At 39.9% G+C, this 20,945-nt stretch overlaps 2 protein-coding genes across 3 annotated transcripts in view; one reads left to right on the forward strand and one right to left on the reverse strand.

Moving 5' to 3' along the window:
- Positions 1 to 20,945, reverse strand: part of LOC111866358 (tubulin polyglutamylase TTLL5) — a 58,118-nt gene that overhangs the window by 19,459 nt on the left and 17,714 nt on the right. For both annotated transcript variants that reach the window (XM_023855223.2, XM_033752221.1), the window contains 5 exons: positions 14,769 to 14,875; positions 10,580 to 10,793; positions 8,730 to 8,986; positions 5,809 to 6,008; positions 1,669 to 1,898 (listed from right to left, as the gene is read on the reverse strand). In XM_023855223.2, coding sequence (XP_023710991.1) covers positions 1,669 to 1,898; positions 5,809 to 6,008; positions 8,730 to 8,986; positions 10,580 to 10,793; positions 14,769 to 14,875 — 1,008 coding nt within the window. The remainder of the gene's footprint in view (positions 1 to 1,668; positions 1,899 to 5,808; positions 6,009 to 8,729; positions 8,987 to 10,579; positions 10,794 to 14,768; positions 14,876 to 20,945) is intronic.
- Positions 18,783 to 20,945, forward strand: part of LOC111866359 — a 13,430-nt gene continuing 11,267 nt past the window's right edge. Inside the window, exon 1 of the mRNA XM_023855226.1 lies at positions 18,783 to 18,851. The gene's annotated coding sequence lies outside the window, so the exon portion shown is untranslated. The remainder of the gene's footprint in view (positions 18,852 to 20,945) is intronic.

Raw genomic sequence — 20,945 nt, forward strand, 5'->3', positions numbered from 1 at the left:
AACTGAAAGCTCCTGCAAGTAAAGTGCTGGCCTCTAGGACCCCTGCATGCACTAATAAAATTGTGTGGAACACACAGCAGCAGATAATGAGGTCTGTATTTTATGTCATGCATAATATGTTCCAAAATTGGCATTTTTTGAGAAAATTTGTAACTTTAATTTGTGTTTTATATACACTATGTGATACATTTGACTGATATGAACCAAAACTAGATATGTAAGATTTGAGGCTTTCACGGCGGTGACTATGAAGAAAGCGGTCTTCTGGGATTTGGCACCATGTATATGTGGTGCCACGGTGCCAAATCCCAGAAGACTGCTTTCTTCAAAACTAGATATGTTCAATTTTAAGAAGTCATTTAAAATCAGATCTCACAAAAATCCAGTCAACAGTTTCAGAGATGAAACATGAGGTCAGATGGATGAACAGATGTACACATCTGACATCCCTGACATGCAGTTTATTCATGCACTCTGAACAAAGAAAATATACAAAAAAAGTTAGCATGTAATGAAGGAAGTCCCTCACCCCATGCCACTGGTGTAAGGTCTTCTCTGAGTTCCTTCAATTCTCCCCTGCTACTTGTCATATCACCATTGATCCATGCTTATCTATCACTGCTCCCTGAATAGTACAACAGCCTTAACCAGGAAACACATTATCATATTTTCATTCTTTAACTTGGGGGGCTTTATCTCTGACCTGGCACTTGGCTGGTTACAAGTGTTAAGCCCACATTTAATTCCCCCATCCCAGCCACGTCCAAATATAAACCTCTGAAAATAAAATAGCTGTATGTTATTAACTAACTGAAGCAATAAACAATACAATTACAATGTTTCAAGATCAAACTCAATATTGTCATAACATTTTAATACGTGTACCTGCATTAGTCACCATCTTCCTCAGAAAATACCATTATTATGCACCCAAAGAACACAATATAACTGCAGCAATAAACTACTGAGAAAGGGTAAATAAACTGTGGGGTCGTTATTAATGTTCACCACACGCACTTGCTATTTGCCTGTTCTCACTGATCCGCCCTCATCATTCGTTCATTTTGTTGAGAAGTTAGTCGAAGTCCTTGCAGCCAGGGGGGGAGTAGTCAATGCTGGCTGCAGCGAGGCTGGTTGGCTAGACCAGTAGGTGCTGATAACCGATGGTTGAACTGGCTGTGGCCCGGCTACTCGTAGACTCGCTGCTGCGGTGTTTTCTTGCTGCAGGCATAGCTCTGACTGGGCTGTTGTCTCGGAATGAACTGCTCGTACCGTTGGCTCCCGGTCTTAAATACTGCTGGCCGGGAGGTGGAGCTAACATTGCAGTTGTCATAGCGCGTATCCATTGGCCGTGTACGGAAAGGTGGGGCCACAGGCAAGTTTATAAATATGGGTGCAGCTTTGCAGTTAGTACATAAGCTGGAGGAGCTGGAATGTGTATAAATACTGCGTCGCTCTGGTCACAGCTCCTGTTTGGCACCGTCTGAAAGAGGTGATGATTGTCTGCCAGACGCTGTGGGATTGTTCCCACAAAACTATCAAGACATGCAACATATTTAAAGGTAAATGAAGTGAAATTCTTTACCTCACCATGTGTACAAAAAAATCATAGATCAAAGAAATTAGCTAGAAGCATTAACCACAAGCAAACATTAAATGCTAACTTACATTAAGTTTCTTCAGAATATCTAGTTGACTTTGAGGTCGGCGAGTTTCATTGGCACGACGAAGCATTGGATCTACAGTAGGCAAACCAACTAGAGTCAGGAGATCAACCAACATTGCTGATTTGACTCTGACATCCAGAGGTGAGTCACAGCCAAGGGATGGCGAAAGATTCACTTCTAGCAGCCATGGTTTCAGGTCTGAGTCAATCAAAATGTCGAAACCATACAGTTCTGCATTTAGAAAGAGAGGGAGATATCAACTGGATAAATAACAAAATAGATATTATGGCAGGGGTAAAACAGATTAAATATTCAAAGAAGAGAGAATATAATATAAATGAGGAGCTTCATAACTTGTATTTTTCATATAAGACAATTTAACATATACAGACATGAAGAAGATAGCATTCAAATGGAGTTAGGAGAAACAGGTTGAGAAGATGTAAACTGGATTCAACTGGTCCAGGCTACATTCCTCAAGTGAGCAATGGTACTGAGCTCTGGGTTCCATAAAAAAGGAATTCTTTTACTACTTCAATATATACACGCTACTATGGGAGTAGTCTACTGTTAACAGAACTGATGAATCCTGTTTCCTTATATACCTGCTAACAAGACAGAAAATGATAAACTACAAACTATAAAGCAAGAAGCAGGGTGATCAGACATCATAAAACACAAACGCATTTGGACCCCTGTCTTCACAGCAGAAGTCAAGAGACTACAGCGCTGTCAAGTGTAGCTGGAGTGGGTAACTATTTGTTTTGTGTGTTGGCACCAAAAGAAGTATTGCTTCTCTCCAGGTATGATTTCATTCAAGATACTTCTCTGGTGCAAGGCCTCATACTTGTATGTATGTAGCTTCATTATTTCTTAGCTCTCACAGATGGTTTGTGTTGTGCTTGGATTATGAACCCCTTCTGAAACTGGCATACGTGCACGGAGATTGGGGCTAGCTCTGTCTTTTGGACCTAACTGAGTAGGTTTTACCTGAGAACGGGGACAGAATCCAGTCCCCGAAACGTTGTGTTTTTTAAAAGAAACAGGATGGTTTTTTAAGAACAGACAAGATGATGGATAATGTCCAACAACATATTAATTGTAATAATTTACCATCGTTTCAAACTTTTAGATCTTAGGAACAACAGAGTTGGATAAAGATTGAATGTGCCAGAGGCCATACAGAATGACAGCGTACTCAAGGTCTTCAAGAGGCTTCTGGGGAATCTGCATTGCCTTAAATAACAGTGGCAAGGTGGGTAAAAGCCTTCAACGAGGGACGCCAAATGTGGCAGACATGCATCAGCCAGGTCATCCTAGTGTCAGTGAAGAAGAAGTGTATGCTCTTTCTGCATTACTGGAGAGTGATCGATACCATATGATTCATGAGCTGGCCTAAGAGGCAGGATTAGAGCACACGACTGTGCTTCACATTCTAAAGGAACGCCTGGGCATGACAGAAATTAATCACAATGGGTTCCGCATGATTTGACGGAAATGCAGAAATGGCTACGATATGATGCTGCTCGTAACCACTTGGAGCAGTATGAGCGTGAAGGAGATGCTTTCTTACGCCGTATCATTACACTGGATGAGACATGGGTGAAATCGTACAAGCCACAAATGAAATGCCAATGGAACGAATGGCGTCATTACAGGTCACCACGAAAATCAAAAGTTTGTCAGAACCACAGCAATGTGAAAGTTATGGTAATTCTCATGTACAACTGTGATGGTGTTATCCTAACGCAAACTGTTCCCCAACAGCAGACTGTCAATGTGCAGTATTATTGTTCATTTTTTGAACACAACCTGCGACCAGCTTTGAGAAAGAAACGGCGATACTTTCTGCAGAAGTCACCCATCAGTTTGCATGACAGTGCTCGGCCGCATGCAGCGCAAGGTGTGGCTGATCTGTTCAATCGATGGAGCTTGGAGGAGCTGTACCATCCACCATACTCCCCAGATTTAAGCCCTTGTGACTTCGACTTTATTCCTAAGATGAAGGAACCACTTCGTGGCATTCGCTTCAGAACTGTTCAAGAGATTCTTCAGGCAGCAGACCGCTCCGTTCGAACTATCAACACAACAGGCACTGCTCAATGCATCCTACGACTTCCACATTGCTGGCAATGGGTTGTACACAATGCTGGTGACTACAATGAAGGACAGTAAAACTTTGAAACATGCATCTATTTTGTATCAGTTGTAAATAAATAGTTGCCACTTCCAACTTTCATATATCAACAAAGAACAATTAGGAGCAACCTTTGCCCATAAACAGAGAAACCTGAAACCCCATTCATGATGATAAACAGGATGAAAAGAATAAAATTAATGCAAGCAACAACACATTTCCACCAGTTCATAAAGGCAAAGGTAAAGGTGTCTATGTGCTTAATTAAGCACCAAGCCATGAATACTTATGGTGGGGAGGTAGAGGTACAGTTTCATGCATTCTTAACCTCAGTACTACAGGGTGGTGCATGAAATGATCCAGTATTTAATTTAGTATTAATTATTCAACCATGTTTTGTAACATGGTAACACAGTAGATCATGGAGATTAGTTCTTACTATTCCCAAGAGCGCTAGCATCGTGCTGTTCCTGCTCATGTGCCAATTTACACAAGATGGTTGAAAAAGAAAAAATGTCTGTAGAACAACACATAAAAAAAGCTTTGTTCTTTACTGAAACAAGAAGTATTGTGGTCACACAGAGGTGCTCTCATGCCCATCTTCAAATGCAGTAGGCACTCTCACATTCAAAACAATTCATAAACATTGTAACCTGTATAATGATGGTTCAATGTTGGAGAGGACATGTTGCCTGCCTTCTACTGTGACTTCTCTGGAGAACATTGGCGCTGTCTGAGTGGCACTGCAAAGAAGCCCCAGTAACTCAACAATGAAGGATGCAGCACAACTAGGGATATCCAGACTATTGGTGAAATGAATATTGGAAAGTGATTTGAATTTGTATTCATATAAAATAACAATGTTGCCTAAACTTACAGTTCAAAACAAACATAAAAGAATGGCACTTGCTGAATGGGTTCAGAATAATGATAAATCGTTCAACAATGTTTGATTTTCTCACAAGGCACACTTCCACTTGGTTGGTGTGGTTAATAAACAAAATGCGCAGATGATTTTTGGCATCAGAGAATCCACATGTGATTCATGAGAAAGTGCATCATACTCCAAGAATTACAGTCTGGGTCGCCATCTCAAGTCATGGACCTCTAATGCCAGTTTTCTTGAAGAGACATTGTGATTTAAGCATGTTATGCAATACTTCTTGTGCCTCACCTTCTTGCTACAGGTTTCCCGATACAAGTTCATTGGTTCATGCAGGACGCAGCTAGGCTGTACACAGCGAATGTTGTTTTGGACTTTCTGCATGATACTTTCAACTTGTGTATCATCTCAAACCGATTTCCTGATCATTTCACATGTGGACAGAACTGGCCCCCAAACGGTCCTCATTTAAACCTATGTGACTACAATCTCTAGTGATTCCTTGAGGAAGAGGTTTTTCCAAAAGAAAAAAAAAAGCTGCAAACAATAAAGAAACTGAGAGCACTAATCATTCAGACCTGCAACGAGATAACTGAGGATACGTGCTGTCGAGTAATCAACAACATCATAGTTCATGTAGAAGTTTCCAGATGTAATGGTGGTCATATTGAACACTTGACACATGAAAGATAAATCTCCATGCAATGGTCTGTCATTTTATATGTTAGTTTCTAATATTGTAATTGAAATAAAGATGTTATTAATAGATCAAACGCTGGATTATTTCATGCACCACCCTGTGATGGAGGTTAGTCAGCTTCATGCCCCAGATGCTATACCCCCAGGGCAAGAAACCCTGGTGTTCATTTCACAGAAGGCTGAGTGGGCCCCAGAGCCAATAAATATGCTGTGGACATGGGAATAATTTCTTGTCTCAGTCAGGAATGAAACCATAATTTCTTGGATGTCCAGCTGACAACCTAGTTGATATACCAAATGCTCCCTCCTGGCCAGCCTGATGGTGTATTGGTGAACATACCAGACTGTACATGAGATTCAGAATTAGAGACATGAATAGACAGATTACAGCTAAACTCTTGAGAGACAAGAGTCTCACTCACCAAAACAATTGCGAGGGTGAGGTACAAACATGCGACAAGCAGATATAATGGGTGGAGCAGATGCTAGGATAGCCTTCACCACTACCTCTTCTATCCTTTGCATCAAGAAGGAGGTGTCTGTTCCCTGTGCACGTAAGTGTCGCAACAGTGCACTCAGAGTCCACTTGTGGCCTACATCTTCTGCATCTGGATCCTCACTCCTATAACAACAAGAGTATAATTTCTTTCAGCATCAAATCTGTACTTTCATTAACTTGCATAACATACTAATCACTAGAGAGCATATTCCTGTTTATTTAAGGGCAAATTATCCAGTTCAGACAAACTAATATGGCTTAAAGAGACACCTTAATTATAACTATGAAGATTATTAGTTTATTTAACTTCAAGACTTCTTATAATTTGTGGCTTAACTGCATGCCTTTTATTAGGCATGCACATGTGCAATCCTGAAGAATACCCATTAACCTTTAAACGCTGGACTTTTGAAATGGTGGTAAGCTTAAGCTAGCCGGAGTTTATTTAAATGCCTGCTGATGGTGTGCGTTTAAATGCCTGTTGCTGCTCTGCGTTTAAATTTCCGTTCCTGTTAGGGTGCTTAAACAATTTTAAGCATTGTGTTTAAAAATGCTGTATCTAACACAATTTTCATGATAAATGGATGGAATTAACTTTGTTTATATTAGCGAGGAACATAGTGACGCGTATTATAACATAAGATTTGCAAATTTTTATACAAAGAGTTATACTCTACTTTCATTTTTTTTTTCCTTTTAATTTTGTTCCATACTGTAAAAAAGTTTTCCCAGTTCTTAACAGAGTTGTTCTGCATTATAAAATCAGTCCTACTTGTAACACTTCACATATTTTAGCAATCCCTGGTGTCATAAAATGGAAGCAATAAAATCATTTGGTCTTCTGCTAGCAAGTTTCACATCTTCTGTTACACTCTTCAGATTTTTTAAGCTTCTGACTAAAGGACAGAAGAATGAAAGCATGGCTATTCAAGAAAAAGCTAGAGGGGTACCTTCTTCAGTGCCAAGACCTTCCGTTATTGCTGCAAGAGATTACTGCCCTTTCTATGGGAATGAACAGACAATTGCATTGTGGCTGAGATACAGAGTGTGATCTGTTTTCTGCGCTTTCATAGTGAAATCGAATACTGTAATTTCATTTCAACCTATATACATCAAACAGATAAAAATTTTGGAATTTCTAAATTCATTAATAACCATGGCCTCCTGATTACACCCAAACCTTACTGTTGGATTACCTTTTTTTTTTTTTTTCAATTATTCGTGCATCCTTTCCCTTCACTAGTGCAGATAATTGGGAACATACTGTGTATGTATTGCCTGCTGTCTATGTTGGTAATTTTTACCAATTCAACATGGTGCCATATCCAAGGCTGCACAGTGAATATGGTATGTCATGCAAACTTAAAATCTACTAAAAACATGACAACAGCTTTGATAGTAACATAAGAGCAAATAAAAGTCTGAACAGAACAGATAGCCAGTGACTGGCTTGATTTAGAAAATTGAGTTATTTTAATGATTGAATGGCTTAGAGTCACTGATCCCTACACCTGTGGAGTAAACTGGTTCCAATGAAATTATTATAAACAGTTATTATTATACATCGGTACAGCAACTAGATACCTATAGCACTATCAGCTCTGTAAAGATGGCTAGTGAACAGGCAAGTGATCCAATTCTGCTCACGGAGTCAAACTAAATGACTGATTTGGGTCACCAACAGAGAAACATGAATTATGACATTTCTAATCTACTAGTGAAGGTTGATGCTTCCACTCACAAGTTTTAACTGCTCTGCACTTGAATCATGACCCCATACTCCCTTCGACTTGTTTACAGAATGGTGAATTACTTATTTCAGAATGACTTGATGACATGAGTCACTGAAACAATTCACTTCTCTGTGTTTACCCATCTGTAGTAGAGAATGAGCTAACATAATATGAAACAATCATGACAGCACTTCATCTAACAGACTGGGATAAAGCCTATTAAAATTTGAATGGGAAATTGTTAACAAACAACTTTGTCTAAAATATCTACCTCAATAAATTGGCAAGTTTTGGAAATACTAAAATATACTAAATTAGATAGACTATATAGTGTTGAACAATGGATTGACTAATGAATGACAAATTGGAAATGATTTGAAAAGAAACAGTCATGGCATTTTCCAAGAGGGACCGAGGAAAATCAACAAGACCCCAATTAGGATATCCAGCATCCTGGCTAAGACTCAAACTTAGTACCTTCCAAATATGAGTCTACAGCATTACTGCTATGTCAGCCCATATGGTATTAAGATACTAACCTAACAATGCATTAAGCAGAACTGGTGTCTAGGGTACTATTTCCTGCATGCTTCAGCGAAAATATCTAACCTCTCTTTTCCCTCAATTGGTAACAGAGTGTCATAATGGCAAATTTCTCTAAAACCACTAAAGATCAGAGACACATTTATTTCAATCACAATTTCACACCTACAACAGTTACTGGCTGAGAAGTTTGGCTTCAGATGCAAAGTGCACACCTACAGACACTTTATAAATTCCAACAGCAGCTGCTATTTCGACATCACCATTATATGGCAACATTTTTTCCCATGCATATTTTGTACCATTTTATTAATATAATGCCAAAAATTATTGAACCACTCTAACACATGTAAATCAAACTTAACTGAATATGCATGCTATTAACAACACAAATTTGTTTTTGGCAAAGCTATAAATTGCAATACTGAATAAAGTGTAAGTATCTCGCACTACAACTTGGAAATCGTATCCATAACTACTAACACCAACAACTTCAACACAAGGACAGAATAAAGACAGAACTGCTTGTTGGTGTATTAAGAATCCTATAGTTGTAAAAATAACTCACTTGATATAATCCGAGTGGTACTTGTTAATGCTGTAATTGCACAGATGCATACAAGGATTCCACAAGTGCTTGCCACTTGAGTCATATTTCACGGTTGCAAACCGTACTAGTCCCTCCTCATACATGTACACAATGAGAGGGTCATATGAAGTCACAGCCACATATAACCGCAAATCACATTTATGACCATCCAGCAGCAGAGGATTTTCAATGTATTTTGCGACAACCACTGTCTCTTCAAGGGGAATTTGGTCAGGCTAGAATACACCAGAACAAATACATTTTAAGACATTTGATATATGAAATACAGGTAATGGCTGCTAAGTACACAGATTATTTAATAAAAAAAACACTAACAATGTGCATGCCCACAGCCAATAGCAAGCCACCAAGTGGTGACTTCATCAGCAGACCTGCGAACTTGTGACTGAAGCAGAAAGGATGTTACATTACATTTCATGTGTATAGAGGGATGTACATATTTCAGAAACTTCTAAGCATCACGTCAGGTGTCAATTTTTAAGTGTCTGATGTCCATCTGGAAGGATGTGATGAGAAAGAATCACAGACCTAAAAGTTTGTGAAGATGGTACATTAATACAAATATTATGTTTCTGGACATCATCAATCATCCTGATTTAGACATAAAAAAAAGGACAATGTATAATGTCCAGTAACATAATATTTGTAGAAAGAATCACAATCTAAGTTCATGTACTACTCAGGCATTTAACTGTAAGGATGGGGAAAAGCCATTAAAAATCCTCTAAGGATTGCCAGGTGTGATATTGAGACTTGAAACAAACACTTCCCAAACAGAGATCTGACTCAATAGTGCCACCTGGCTGGCTGACTCACTGACCAAAAGCAGAACTCCCTTTGTAGCTACACATCAAGTATTTCCAAAGCAGGTTATAGATACTAAACTCAAGAAATTGTTATGTGCTATGGAATATGTACATTCAGCACTCTTACACCTTATCATGTGTCAGTACATTCCAGCTCACATCCTGCCAACCTATGATCTCAATATTTATTTTAGCTTTAATCTCCTATCAATGCCTCTGTCACCCATGATATTTTTTACCAATCGTTATACATATTGTCATGTGTTTCAGTGATTTGTACATGGGGTTTGGATTTGTGAATCAATTTATTGGATACTCTCAAGTTGTAAGTACAAGTAATTATAACATTCTGAGGATTATTGCTACTATAAGATACAAAATGAATTCTTCAATATCTGCTTACTAGATGCTACTTGGTAATACTCCAACTATTGAATCTTCCATCTTCGTTCCTCCAACATCTGCAACTCTCTCTAATTCTCCTCTGGACGTCTGAATCTTGGACTACATTAATCTCACATGAACCGACGATCAATCATTGTCTCCAAGGGCTCCATTCTGCTGTTCACATCTATGTTGGCCCAGACATACCTGTAATACCATGGCAACCAAACTTGCTGCCCAGCAAGGGACATGTATTCTTGTTGACAGTGTAACACTCGGAAACGTGTGTCATTTAGTCATTGTCTAGAAATAGACATCTCTGATGTGCTTCTCTGACTGCACACTTCTGGTGTTCAGGCATCATGTCACAATATTTCTTGGTTTTCCTATGAATGCTACATGTCTTGTCTTGTCCATCAGAACATCCCCAAATTAATCACCCCTGGAATATTATGAGAAGAATAGAAACTATGAAGCTCCTCATGGTACAACCTTTCTCATTCTCCTGTTCCTTCATTTCCCTTAGGTCAAATACTAACCCCCCACCCCCAGAGAACTGAAATGCATCAACGTATTACATCAATACCATGAAATGTATAAACTGCAAAATCTACTTACACTACTGACAATATAAATACCCCTTCCTCTAGAGGAAGCAACTGGCTTCACAATCCATGGGCCACGGTGCCTGTAATGTGATGAACACAATTCTCGAAAATCCATCGGCATCACAAATGTCTGAGGAATGAAGTCAAAGTGCTTTGCTCCTTTTGCATGCTGCATCTTCTCAATATTCTTGTACAAACGATCTTTGCGTGTAAGTTCATATGACCTGAAGATTTTAGCACAGTGTCAGACATTGCATTATGAAAATGCCAAAAATGGAAATAAAAACAATCAAGATGAAGTAAAATATTTATTAATTTTAAGATCACTGAAGAAAATTTTAAATATTTGAGGTATGAAATATCAGACCCCTTAGACAATGTTTGGATCAATAACTGTACTGTACTGGAATAAAGGTGAAGCTGTGACCGTGGTTAAGTAATTAGGCACTGTGCCATGAAGGTGCATGGGGGAGTGGATGTACAGCTCCACATTTTCTTCACCTCAGCACTTGCAGGAGGTGAGTGGTCAGCTTTATGCCTCACCCGCTTTACCCCCAGGTAAAGAGGTCCCACTCCCATTGGACAGGAGGTTGGCTGGACTCCAAAGAGAGTGTGGATGACGTGGAGAGGAGAAAATTCTTGACCCTATTGCAATTCAAACTCCAACATCTCGGTCATCCAGCCTGTGGCTGGATAGTTTTCAAAGAAAATATCACAAGCATAATTCATATATGCTTCAATAGCTAAATGAACTTCATACTTAAACACCTACACTTGGGTACACTACACTCAAACATACACAAAAATTAAAAGCATTAAAGATGAGATTCATGCAATATCTACTGGGATAAATTTAGAACATCATCTGCAAACTGTAGAGATATGACACATTTTAAATAATGACATTATTATCAAAAAGATGAAAACAATATGCAGAAGAAAAATTTGTTACAAAAAATAATGAACAAATATTTGAATATGCCAGTATATGGGTTATCACAATATAAGGATATCCAAGAAGATACCAATTTTAAACTTGAATCATCATTTCAGTATAGGAAGGAAAAGAAATGAATGAATGAATGAATGAATGGATAAAGGAAAGTAGTAAGAAAGAAATAAACAAAGAGAAAGGCTAAAGATGGCTTCAGAAGATGTGAAAGGAGAAGAAGAAAAAGAATGTCACAAAACATATACTGGGTAAAGTAAAAAATAAAAAGTAAAGCTATCCCTGTACCAGGCCGAGAAGGCCCATTGGTTGTGAGACGTTGAGGGTCCCACACTATCTAGACAATCCGCTCAAAGATTGCGGTAAGATTGTCAGCCTTACGCGCAGTTCGCGCTTTACTCCCCAGGAAAATTATTTAATTAATTCCTGGTACTCAGTTCTCTTAGAGGCTGAGTAAACCCCAGGGCCTTGTGTGGCTGGAAGGATTAGGTCAACTGAAAAAAATCCGATGACCTCATCGGGAACCCGCGACCTTCCGGCTTGTAGCATAGCCCCTCAACCCACCACGCTACCACGTGCCCCCAAACATATACTGGGAGGACAAAATAACAGAAATACTAAGAAACTGGGGAATCAAATTTATGTTGGCTACACTGAAAGAGCTTCAATTGGCAACAATGAATGGTTCTTCCATCTCTTTACACTCAGTATGGCTTCTGTCAATGCATTAGTGATTGTGCTGAGTTAAAGTTCCTGTGAAAGAATTAAAAATGGAAGACTTGTCCAATTTTGAGTAAGGACAGATCACTGGTTCATATTTAGCTGGTGCATCTCTTGCTAAAACTGCCACATTATTACGAAGGTCGTAGTGAAAGTCATGAACAACAATTTTTTGTAAAGTAACATGCTTCATTATTGACAAACCAAATACACCACCTCAATCTACAGACCTTTCTTTATTTTTCCACATAATCGCCACTTCTTTGTACACATTTCTCCTAGCGTTCTGGTAGTTTGAAAATTCCCCTTCTGTAAAATTCCGTTCCATCTGTCTGAAGACACTGATGCACTGCTTTCTGAATTGCCTCCCTTGTTTCAAAACGTTGTCCACACAGCTGATCCTTCACAAATCCGAAAAGATGGCAGTCGGAGAGTGCCAGATCAGGGCGATAGGAGGTGTGTGGAAGAACTTCCCACCCCATCATTGCAATTGCTTCCAATGTGAGGCGAGCATTGTCATGCAGGATGATGATGTTCCATCCCATACGTTTATCGCACAATGCATGATGGGGCTTGTGCAGCATCTGGACATAACGAGCAGCACTGATGGTTTGCCCAGGTTCCAGGAATTCATCCAGAATAAACCCCTCTGGATCCCAGAAGACTGTATCCATCACCTTCGCAGGTGATGGCACTGTCTTTGCCTTCTTTTTTGATGGAGAATGCACATGGTGCCATTCCATACTCTGCCATTCTGTTTCGTTTCAGGCTCTAAATGGTGAAACCAGCTTTCGTCACCTGTCACAATACAGAGCAAAAAATCATCGCCTTCGTGTCGATATCTCTGCAGCAGTTCTGAGGTGATGGCTTTTCGCTGACCTTTGTGGTCTTCGGTGAATAACCGCGGAACCCAACGAGCACAAACTTTCCTATAGCCCAAGCTTTCAATCATCTCTTGTACTGCACTGTGCCCTATTCCAAGTTTTTGGGCTATTGTGTCCACAGTCACACGCTCATCATCTTGAATGATCTCATCCACTCTTTTCTTGTTGCGTTCAGTTGAGGCTGTTCAAGGATGACCGCTCCGAGGCTCATCTTCGATGCTGGTGTTCCCATCTTTAAATTGTTTCCCCCATCTTCAAACACTGCTCGCACCCATAAGCACACTGAAGTCTCTGGTGAATTTCTGCAGCAGGGATTTCCTTTTTCACAAGAAATTCGATGACAGTACGCTGGCAAAATGACATGTCGTCGGCCATTTTGTTAGGAGTGATACTGGTCACGTGATGCAAGCTATTGACGTCATAAGACACTCAAGGTTAACACAACAGCTGGTTCCACATACCACCGTACTCTCTTTCATCTGCTGTTCCTAGGTTGCATGCAAAAAAAAGTTTCTCATGACTTTCATAGGACCTACATAGGTGTATTGAGAGTGACAGTTTCTAGGGTTATGTCAACATGCCCAAATCATGGGAAGAAATCATCGGCAAAGGGAAACAGTGGACAAAAGTCAACACTGACAGAGACTGTCATACACTGAGAAGAATTCCTTAAAAAATCACAGACCTACAGCAGCACAGTTGACCAGACAGAAGAACTGAATATTCATCTTGAAGACCCTGTTTCCACAAAAACTGTGTGATGTGAGCTTCACAAACCCAACATCCACAGTAGGGCTGCAATTGCTGAACCTCTCATTACTGAAAGCAGTACTCAGATGCATAAATGATGGTGTCACAACCATAAAACCTGGACATCACACAACTGGAAGAGTGTGTGATATGGGCCAGATGAGACATCTTTCACGCTGTTCCTTACATCAAGAAGAGTTCACTTTTGGAGAACACACACAAGGAAACCTATCATCTGGAATGCCTGGTTCCAACAGTGAAACACGGGGGATATTCTGTGATGGTTTAAGCAGGAATGCTGTGGTACAGTATACAGTTGTTCCCATTATCACCTCTCATGGCTGAATTACTGCAAGGAAGTACGTGGACAGGTTGGGTAATTAGGTGCATCCCATGATACAAACGTTATTTCCAAACAATGATGCTGTTTTTCAAGACAACAATGCCCTACTCACGCACCTGAAACTGTTCAGTCATAGTTTGAAGAGCATGAAAGCGACCTTCAGCATCTTCCCTGGCCAGCACAATCTCCATATTTGAACAATATTGAACCAGTCTGGTCAGTTTTTGAGACTACAGTGAGGAACAGATTCCCACCTCCAACATCCCTAAAGCAACTTGAAGATGCTCTTCAAGAAGAACTGTATAAAGTTCCACTAGAGACTGTTGAAAACTTGAACAAGACTATTCCAAGAAGGACTAGGGCTGTACTGAAGACAAAAGGTGGTCAAACACCATGTTAATAAAGAAATGTGTACAATATCTCTAGTGTTCCCATTATTTTGTCCTGTGTGGAATGGATGTATTTAATGGAATTACAATTAGAGTTTATTTGAAAGACATTTAGCTAATAATTTATTAAATATTAAAGGAGAAACAAACTTTTCATATATTACCTGGGGAAATGATTCACTCTTTGGTAAGGTGTCATGGCTTTCAACAGATGGGGTTTAGGGTGGATTCCTGTCCACAGCAGGTTAAAGTCAGGAATGTTCGGATGAACCTGAAAAACAGAAAGAATATCGAATGAAGAGACAGTGTACAAAAAGACAATTATTTAATATTAACTCTCTACCAAAAATATGTAGCTGTAGTTGTATGCTTTCAGGCGTCATGTCACAGAACGTTACCCTTTTCTTCGTATTACGAAACTGTCGGCGCCTCAGGATGCATAGCGTTGAATGATAGGACTGAATTTAGAACGAAGTGGTTGCGGTCTAACCTAGGTATTATCCGGGAACTTGCCTGGAGGGATTACAGGATCATAAAAAGAAATCAGCCAGGATAGCCAGTGTTCGAACCCAGCATCTCCTGAACACCAATCTAGAACCTTACAGCTATATTAATCGGCTCGGTATATAGAACATTTGCTAGTACTATTAAATATGTTAGTGTGGCAACCGGTGTATGCTTCTTAATGATTTTATTATACTTGAAAATCTTATTTTACATTTTTATGTGCAATTATTTATTGACTTAAAAGTTTTAAATTTAAATTTTACATTAAAAACTTAAAAAAATGTAAAATTTTAAGTTAATAAATAGTTGAACATAAGACGGTAAAATAAGATTGATAATCAAAATGGAAGAATGCAACAGGATGCTGCAATACAATATTATTCTTAACGATTATTTAACGACCTGTATCAATAACCCCGCTCTCTAAGTTCAATTGATCTGTGGGACTGAAAGGACTGAGGACTCAAGAGTGATGAGATAGTTTAGTTGATAATTTCTGAGAAACTTCATAACATTAAATTTGGGCTACACTTCTCCACTTCTGTAAGTAGTCAACCACATCAGGTTTAAGACAGGACAGGGCCTATCTTCTGTTCGATATTAGGACTTATACAGTCCTGTAATCTCTGTCAGCCAACAATGCTAATCATCACAGTCATCCAAATTAACACATCTGCATTATCTTCAGTATCCTCAGATAAACGAAGCCGATTTTCTTAAGGTCCAGTTATTAGGATACCTGATAACAGTACTACACATTACACACTGTACTGCTATTTATGCACATTTTACAATTGTGCATACAATTCTTCCTTTATGTATCGATTTTTTGAAGTGGGGTATATCAGCACTTTCTTCCTCCAAGTATCTCTCAAAGGACTGCATATTACATTCATGGAAGATGCCAAATGAAAATGTCACTACATACTGATATTAACTTTCTTCTAAAAGGTAAAAAACTAAAGTTGTTCCTGTGCTTAATTAATTAAGCATTATGCCTTAAGACATATGGGGGAATGGATGTACAGAGCCACATAATTTTGACCTCGGCACTAGCTGGAGGTGAGTGGTCAGCTTCACGAGGCTTCCGTTTTACCGCTGGGAAAATCGCCCCCGATACCCATTGTATATGAGGTTGGATGGACCCCAGAGCCAATCTGGACGACATGGAGAAGAGAAAAATCTTGCCCCTACAGGGACTCTAACTCCGACGCCTTGGCCGTCCGGCCTGTAGTAAGTCACTATGCCGACTGTGCTAGCCCAGCTCCTGATTAACTTTCTTCTATGTTGTCAAAACGAAAAATACAATTGCGATAAGCCTGGGTGAAATTAAGACGCATAAAAATAAATGATTAGCTTGCCACTTTTAATAAAATTTTCAATATGTGCATTTTATAGAGCTGAGAAGTAAAAAGGAATTAGTTAATAAAGTCCTCAACTGTTTAATATGCTGAGACTCTTTATGTATTTAGAAACTATTCGATACATTTTATACTACTGATGTGTTCAATTCAACCTTTCAAAATATTGGTGCATATTATTAGCTTCAGGTGACGCATTCAGTTCGGACAAATACGATATAACGAAACAACAACAACAACAACAAAGTCGAGGCTAGAACCCCCAGAGTTAAGGTAACATACAAACATACATACGTGGTACTATCAAAACGTTCACGAAATTTGAATTTTGCGCGCAAATGGTTATGAGTTTATGAGTACATCGAAATGCCGCTAGTTGTCTCCCCACACACCCTTCTTGAATCAGTGTGGCAAGCGGCGTCGAGTTGAGTGGTTGGGTTTATTGTTGGTGAACGTATTTCCATTGTTGTTTCCGTGAGTCTGCGGTTTTGCGATGGCTGACCTGAGAGAGCTGCGTGTCTGTATGAAGTTTTGTTTTAAACTAGGGAAGACCGCTGCAGAAACGCACCAAATGTTGAAGCAAGCTTTTTGTGACAGCAGTCTAGCCCAGACACAAACTAACGACTGGCATAAGCGTTTCAAGCGAACATCGACTGACGTTGACGACGTTCGGGAAGGCCGTCAACTGGCACCACACCAGAAAATGTCGCGAAAGTTGGGGATCTGATTCTACAAGATTGCAGACTGACCATCCAAGACCTCTGTAACATCTTGGGACTAAGTTATGGTACATGTCAACGACTTTTGTCAGAGGAACTGAACATGAGGAGGATTGCGGCGAACTTTGTGCCACGACTGCTGCAAAATGAACGAAGCAGCATCGCTTGGAAGTCTGCAGGGAACTTCAACAACAGCTTCAAGAGGATCCAGACTTTCTTCCGAAGGTGGTCACTGGTGACGAAAGTTGGGTTTATGGCTGCGACCCTGGAAGTAAGCAGCAATCGTCGCAATGGAAGAGCCCTTCTTCACCTCGGCCAAAAAAAGCTCCACAAGTCAAGAGCAAAATTAAGTCCATGTTCATAAGTTTTTTATATTGACGGGATTGTTCATAAGGAGTTCGTCCCTCCTTGTCAGACAGTCAATAAAGAGTTCTGTCGCGATGTTCTAAGGCGTTTGAGAGAGAACATGAGGAGAAAACGTCCAGAGAAGTGGCGCACGAACGACTGGGTACTCCACCATGACAACGCACGACCGCATAAGGCTTACATTGTGCAGGAATTTTTGGCAAAAACAAGATGGCAGTTGTTCCCCACCCACCGTACTCACCAGACTTAGTTCCATGCGACTTCTATCTCTTCCCCAAGATGAAAATCAAGTTGAAGGGGCGAAGATTTGATACAGTTGCGGAAATTCAAGCGGAAACGCAGACGATTCTAAACACCCAAACAAAGAAAGACTTCCAGGATGCATTTCAAAAGTGTCAGAAACGCTGGGATCGGTGTATGCACTCCCAAGGGGACTACTTTGAAGGTGATGGTGCAGAATAAGATCCAGGTAAGACGTAATAGTTTTTATTAATATATTCTGAGAACTTTTCGATAGCACCACGTAGATTCATTTTAAGATAGAGAACAATAACAAGCCCAAGTGAACAGAAAGTAATGACATACTTTAACGAAATTGGTTTTAACTACAGTCCGTGATGAGTATTTGGAGGCATCGCTATTAAAATTATTTTCTTTTTCATCCGTTCCTCTTATGCCCTCATACGGGTGTCAGGATTTCTTTCTTTTATTCTTTTAATCATTTCACAGACTGTACGAATCCTTGGACGAGTGATTAGCCCGTCGCAAGGCCGCTACCTAAACACAGCACAATACAAACACAGAAAAACGCATACACACAGATCAAACATCCATGCCCTCAGTGAGATCAGAACACACGATCCCGGATTCCGAGCGAGCGAAGACAGTTCATGCCTCAGACCGATCGGCTACCGTGACCGGCAAAAAAAAAATTATAATCTAGAAAACCCGCCTACTCAACAGCAGCACATCAAACATAACTGGTATTTCCGCATATTAAATACATCGGCAAAACCTTGAAAAACATTCACAACTATTCACATGTAATCGTGTTTTCATATCATCATCCGATACGTCTGGACAAGATACTGTACACTGTTTCTCTTTTGTGTCGAGATTTGGAACGTGTCCAGTTGCGTGAAGCCTGTCCTTTCCATCTCCATTACTGTGGATAGTTAGATTTGAAAGTGACGCATCTTGACAATGTAAGCTGTCAGTCGTGTTGCATCCGAGGATCGGGAAGGACGGATCAGTACGGCGAAATCTGTGTAAGGCCTTCACCCAGTGCATTGATGTATGTATCCTGGTCTTCACGCGGGTATGTTTACACTTCAGGGCATGTTGTCTTATAAACGATGTGAAAAGGTGAATGTCTTACGAGTAAATGGATGTTGTTCTCTCCAGATCAGTGATTGGTAAACCTCTACGTGTTTTTAGTTCATTTACGAACCGGGGTAGCTCAAACAGGAAAAAGACTAACGGCTGGTTGAACGGTTTCGGTTCTCGCAAGAGACAGGCCTATTTCATTTACGAACTGGGGTAGCTCAAACAGGAAAACGACTAACGGCTGGTTGAACGGTTTTCGATTCTCGCAAGAGACAGGCCTGTTTCATTTACGAACTGGGGTAGCTCAAACAGGAAAAAGACTAACGGCTGGTTGAACGGTTTCGGTTCTCGCAAGAGACAGGCCTATTTCATTTACGAACTGGGGTAGCTCAAACAGGAAAACGACTAACGGCTGGTTGAACGGTTTTCGATTCTCGCAAGAGACAGGCCTGTTTCATTTACGAACTGGGGTAGCTCAAACAGGAAAAAGACTAACGGCTGGTTGAACGGTTTTCGATTCTCGCAAGAGACAGAGCGGCTCTGGAGCTTATCAAACTTCTACTTCGAGTGCCGGCGTTAAAGCGGCCATGGCATGAAGTTTTATCCCTAGTATTCACACGTGTTCATGGTTCTTTAGCCTAGGGACAACCTGCTTTTGTTCTTTATTTATTTAATGACACTTTCTAAACTACAACTCTCCGGGTTTGTATTCGGGATGTATCCGGTTCGAATCTCGTACGGATCACTATCCTGACAGAGGGCTTTCGTGGTTTTCCAGAAACTAGCCACTGACCAGGAATATCCCCTTCCAAATCCTTATCTATTCCTCACTTACGATTATCTTCCCATCTTATTCGAGATTATTAACCGCTGAAACTGAAACAGTGGCGATAAATAACCAACACAGCTCCAACTGCACAGGTTATATGGAGTGACATGAAAGGATAAGTACGACTGACAATCTCAGGATGTGCCTACACTGTGTACGAACTATAATTTCCCTGAAGACGGAGGAAGAAATGAGAACACAACATTCAAATCAAGGTTAGGGCTCGAGACTGCAAGGGTGGAAGGTGGATGGAACTGGCCCAGTATCGTGTCCTTAGGTATTAAAGGGGTTACACCTTCGGCTTCTGCTACCATATCTCATTTCTTTCCTGGTCTCACGAAGGATCCCTTAAAGCCGTAACATCGGGCTCACAGAATTATATTCACATTGTATCCACTCTCCGAAACGTTGTGCGTTTTAAATAAAAAAAAAAAACAAACAAAAAAAAACAGGACGATGAATAATGTCCAGAAACACAGTAATTGTATTAATACATTATCGTCACAAACGTTTAGATGTAATTTATATTCACAGCCTTTCCTTTAAAAAAGGCACCTTATGTTGCTACTGGCCTCTACAGAACAAATGAAAACTCCAATTCATAAACATGCGTGCATGCAGACGCAGACCTACATACATCGCTCCTCTCTCCCCCTCACCCGTTTCAACTTTAAACCAATTTACTAATATCCACAGAAACTATGGGAGTTGGAATGTTACAGGTCACCCCAATGTCTTCCTTTTACTTTCCTACGATCAGTAATGACGCAACATGATGGACGCGCAAACTTGTAAAGTGGGACAGATACTAGTCTCAGTCTACGGTCGTGCAACTGTGTATGATTGCAAATCATCAAAAGATAGATAAATTCTGTTCGGCTCATTTATATGTAGAATGTAAAACATAATTGGCTGCACGAAAGTTATATTCTGCGGCTGGTTCGATGGTGATAATATCCAACGGAGCTATGCATGTGAAAACCAGAGCAGAGATATGACATACCTACACATTATGTATGAAATATTGTTTGTAGGTTAACAATTACAAACATGGTGACAGAGACACTTTGAAATTATGTTCCATTTATTTTTTAATCATAAAATACATATGAGTATGTACTTAGCTCATAAGTAATTCCAAAAAGCGACAATATAATAATAGTAATAATAATAATAATAATAATAATTCAATTCTTTATTATTTGTGTGCTGAGCAAACAGCAACAAGGCAAA

This window comes from Cryptotermes secundus, unplaced genomic scaffold (genome assembly GCF_002891405.2).
Source record: "Cryptotermes secundus unplaced genomic scaffold, Csec_1.0 scaffold497, whole genome shotgun sequence".
NCBI lineage: Eukaryota > Metazoa > Arthropoda > Insecta > Blattodea > Kalotermitidae > Cryptotermes > Cryptotermes secundus.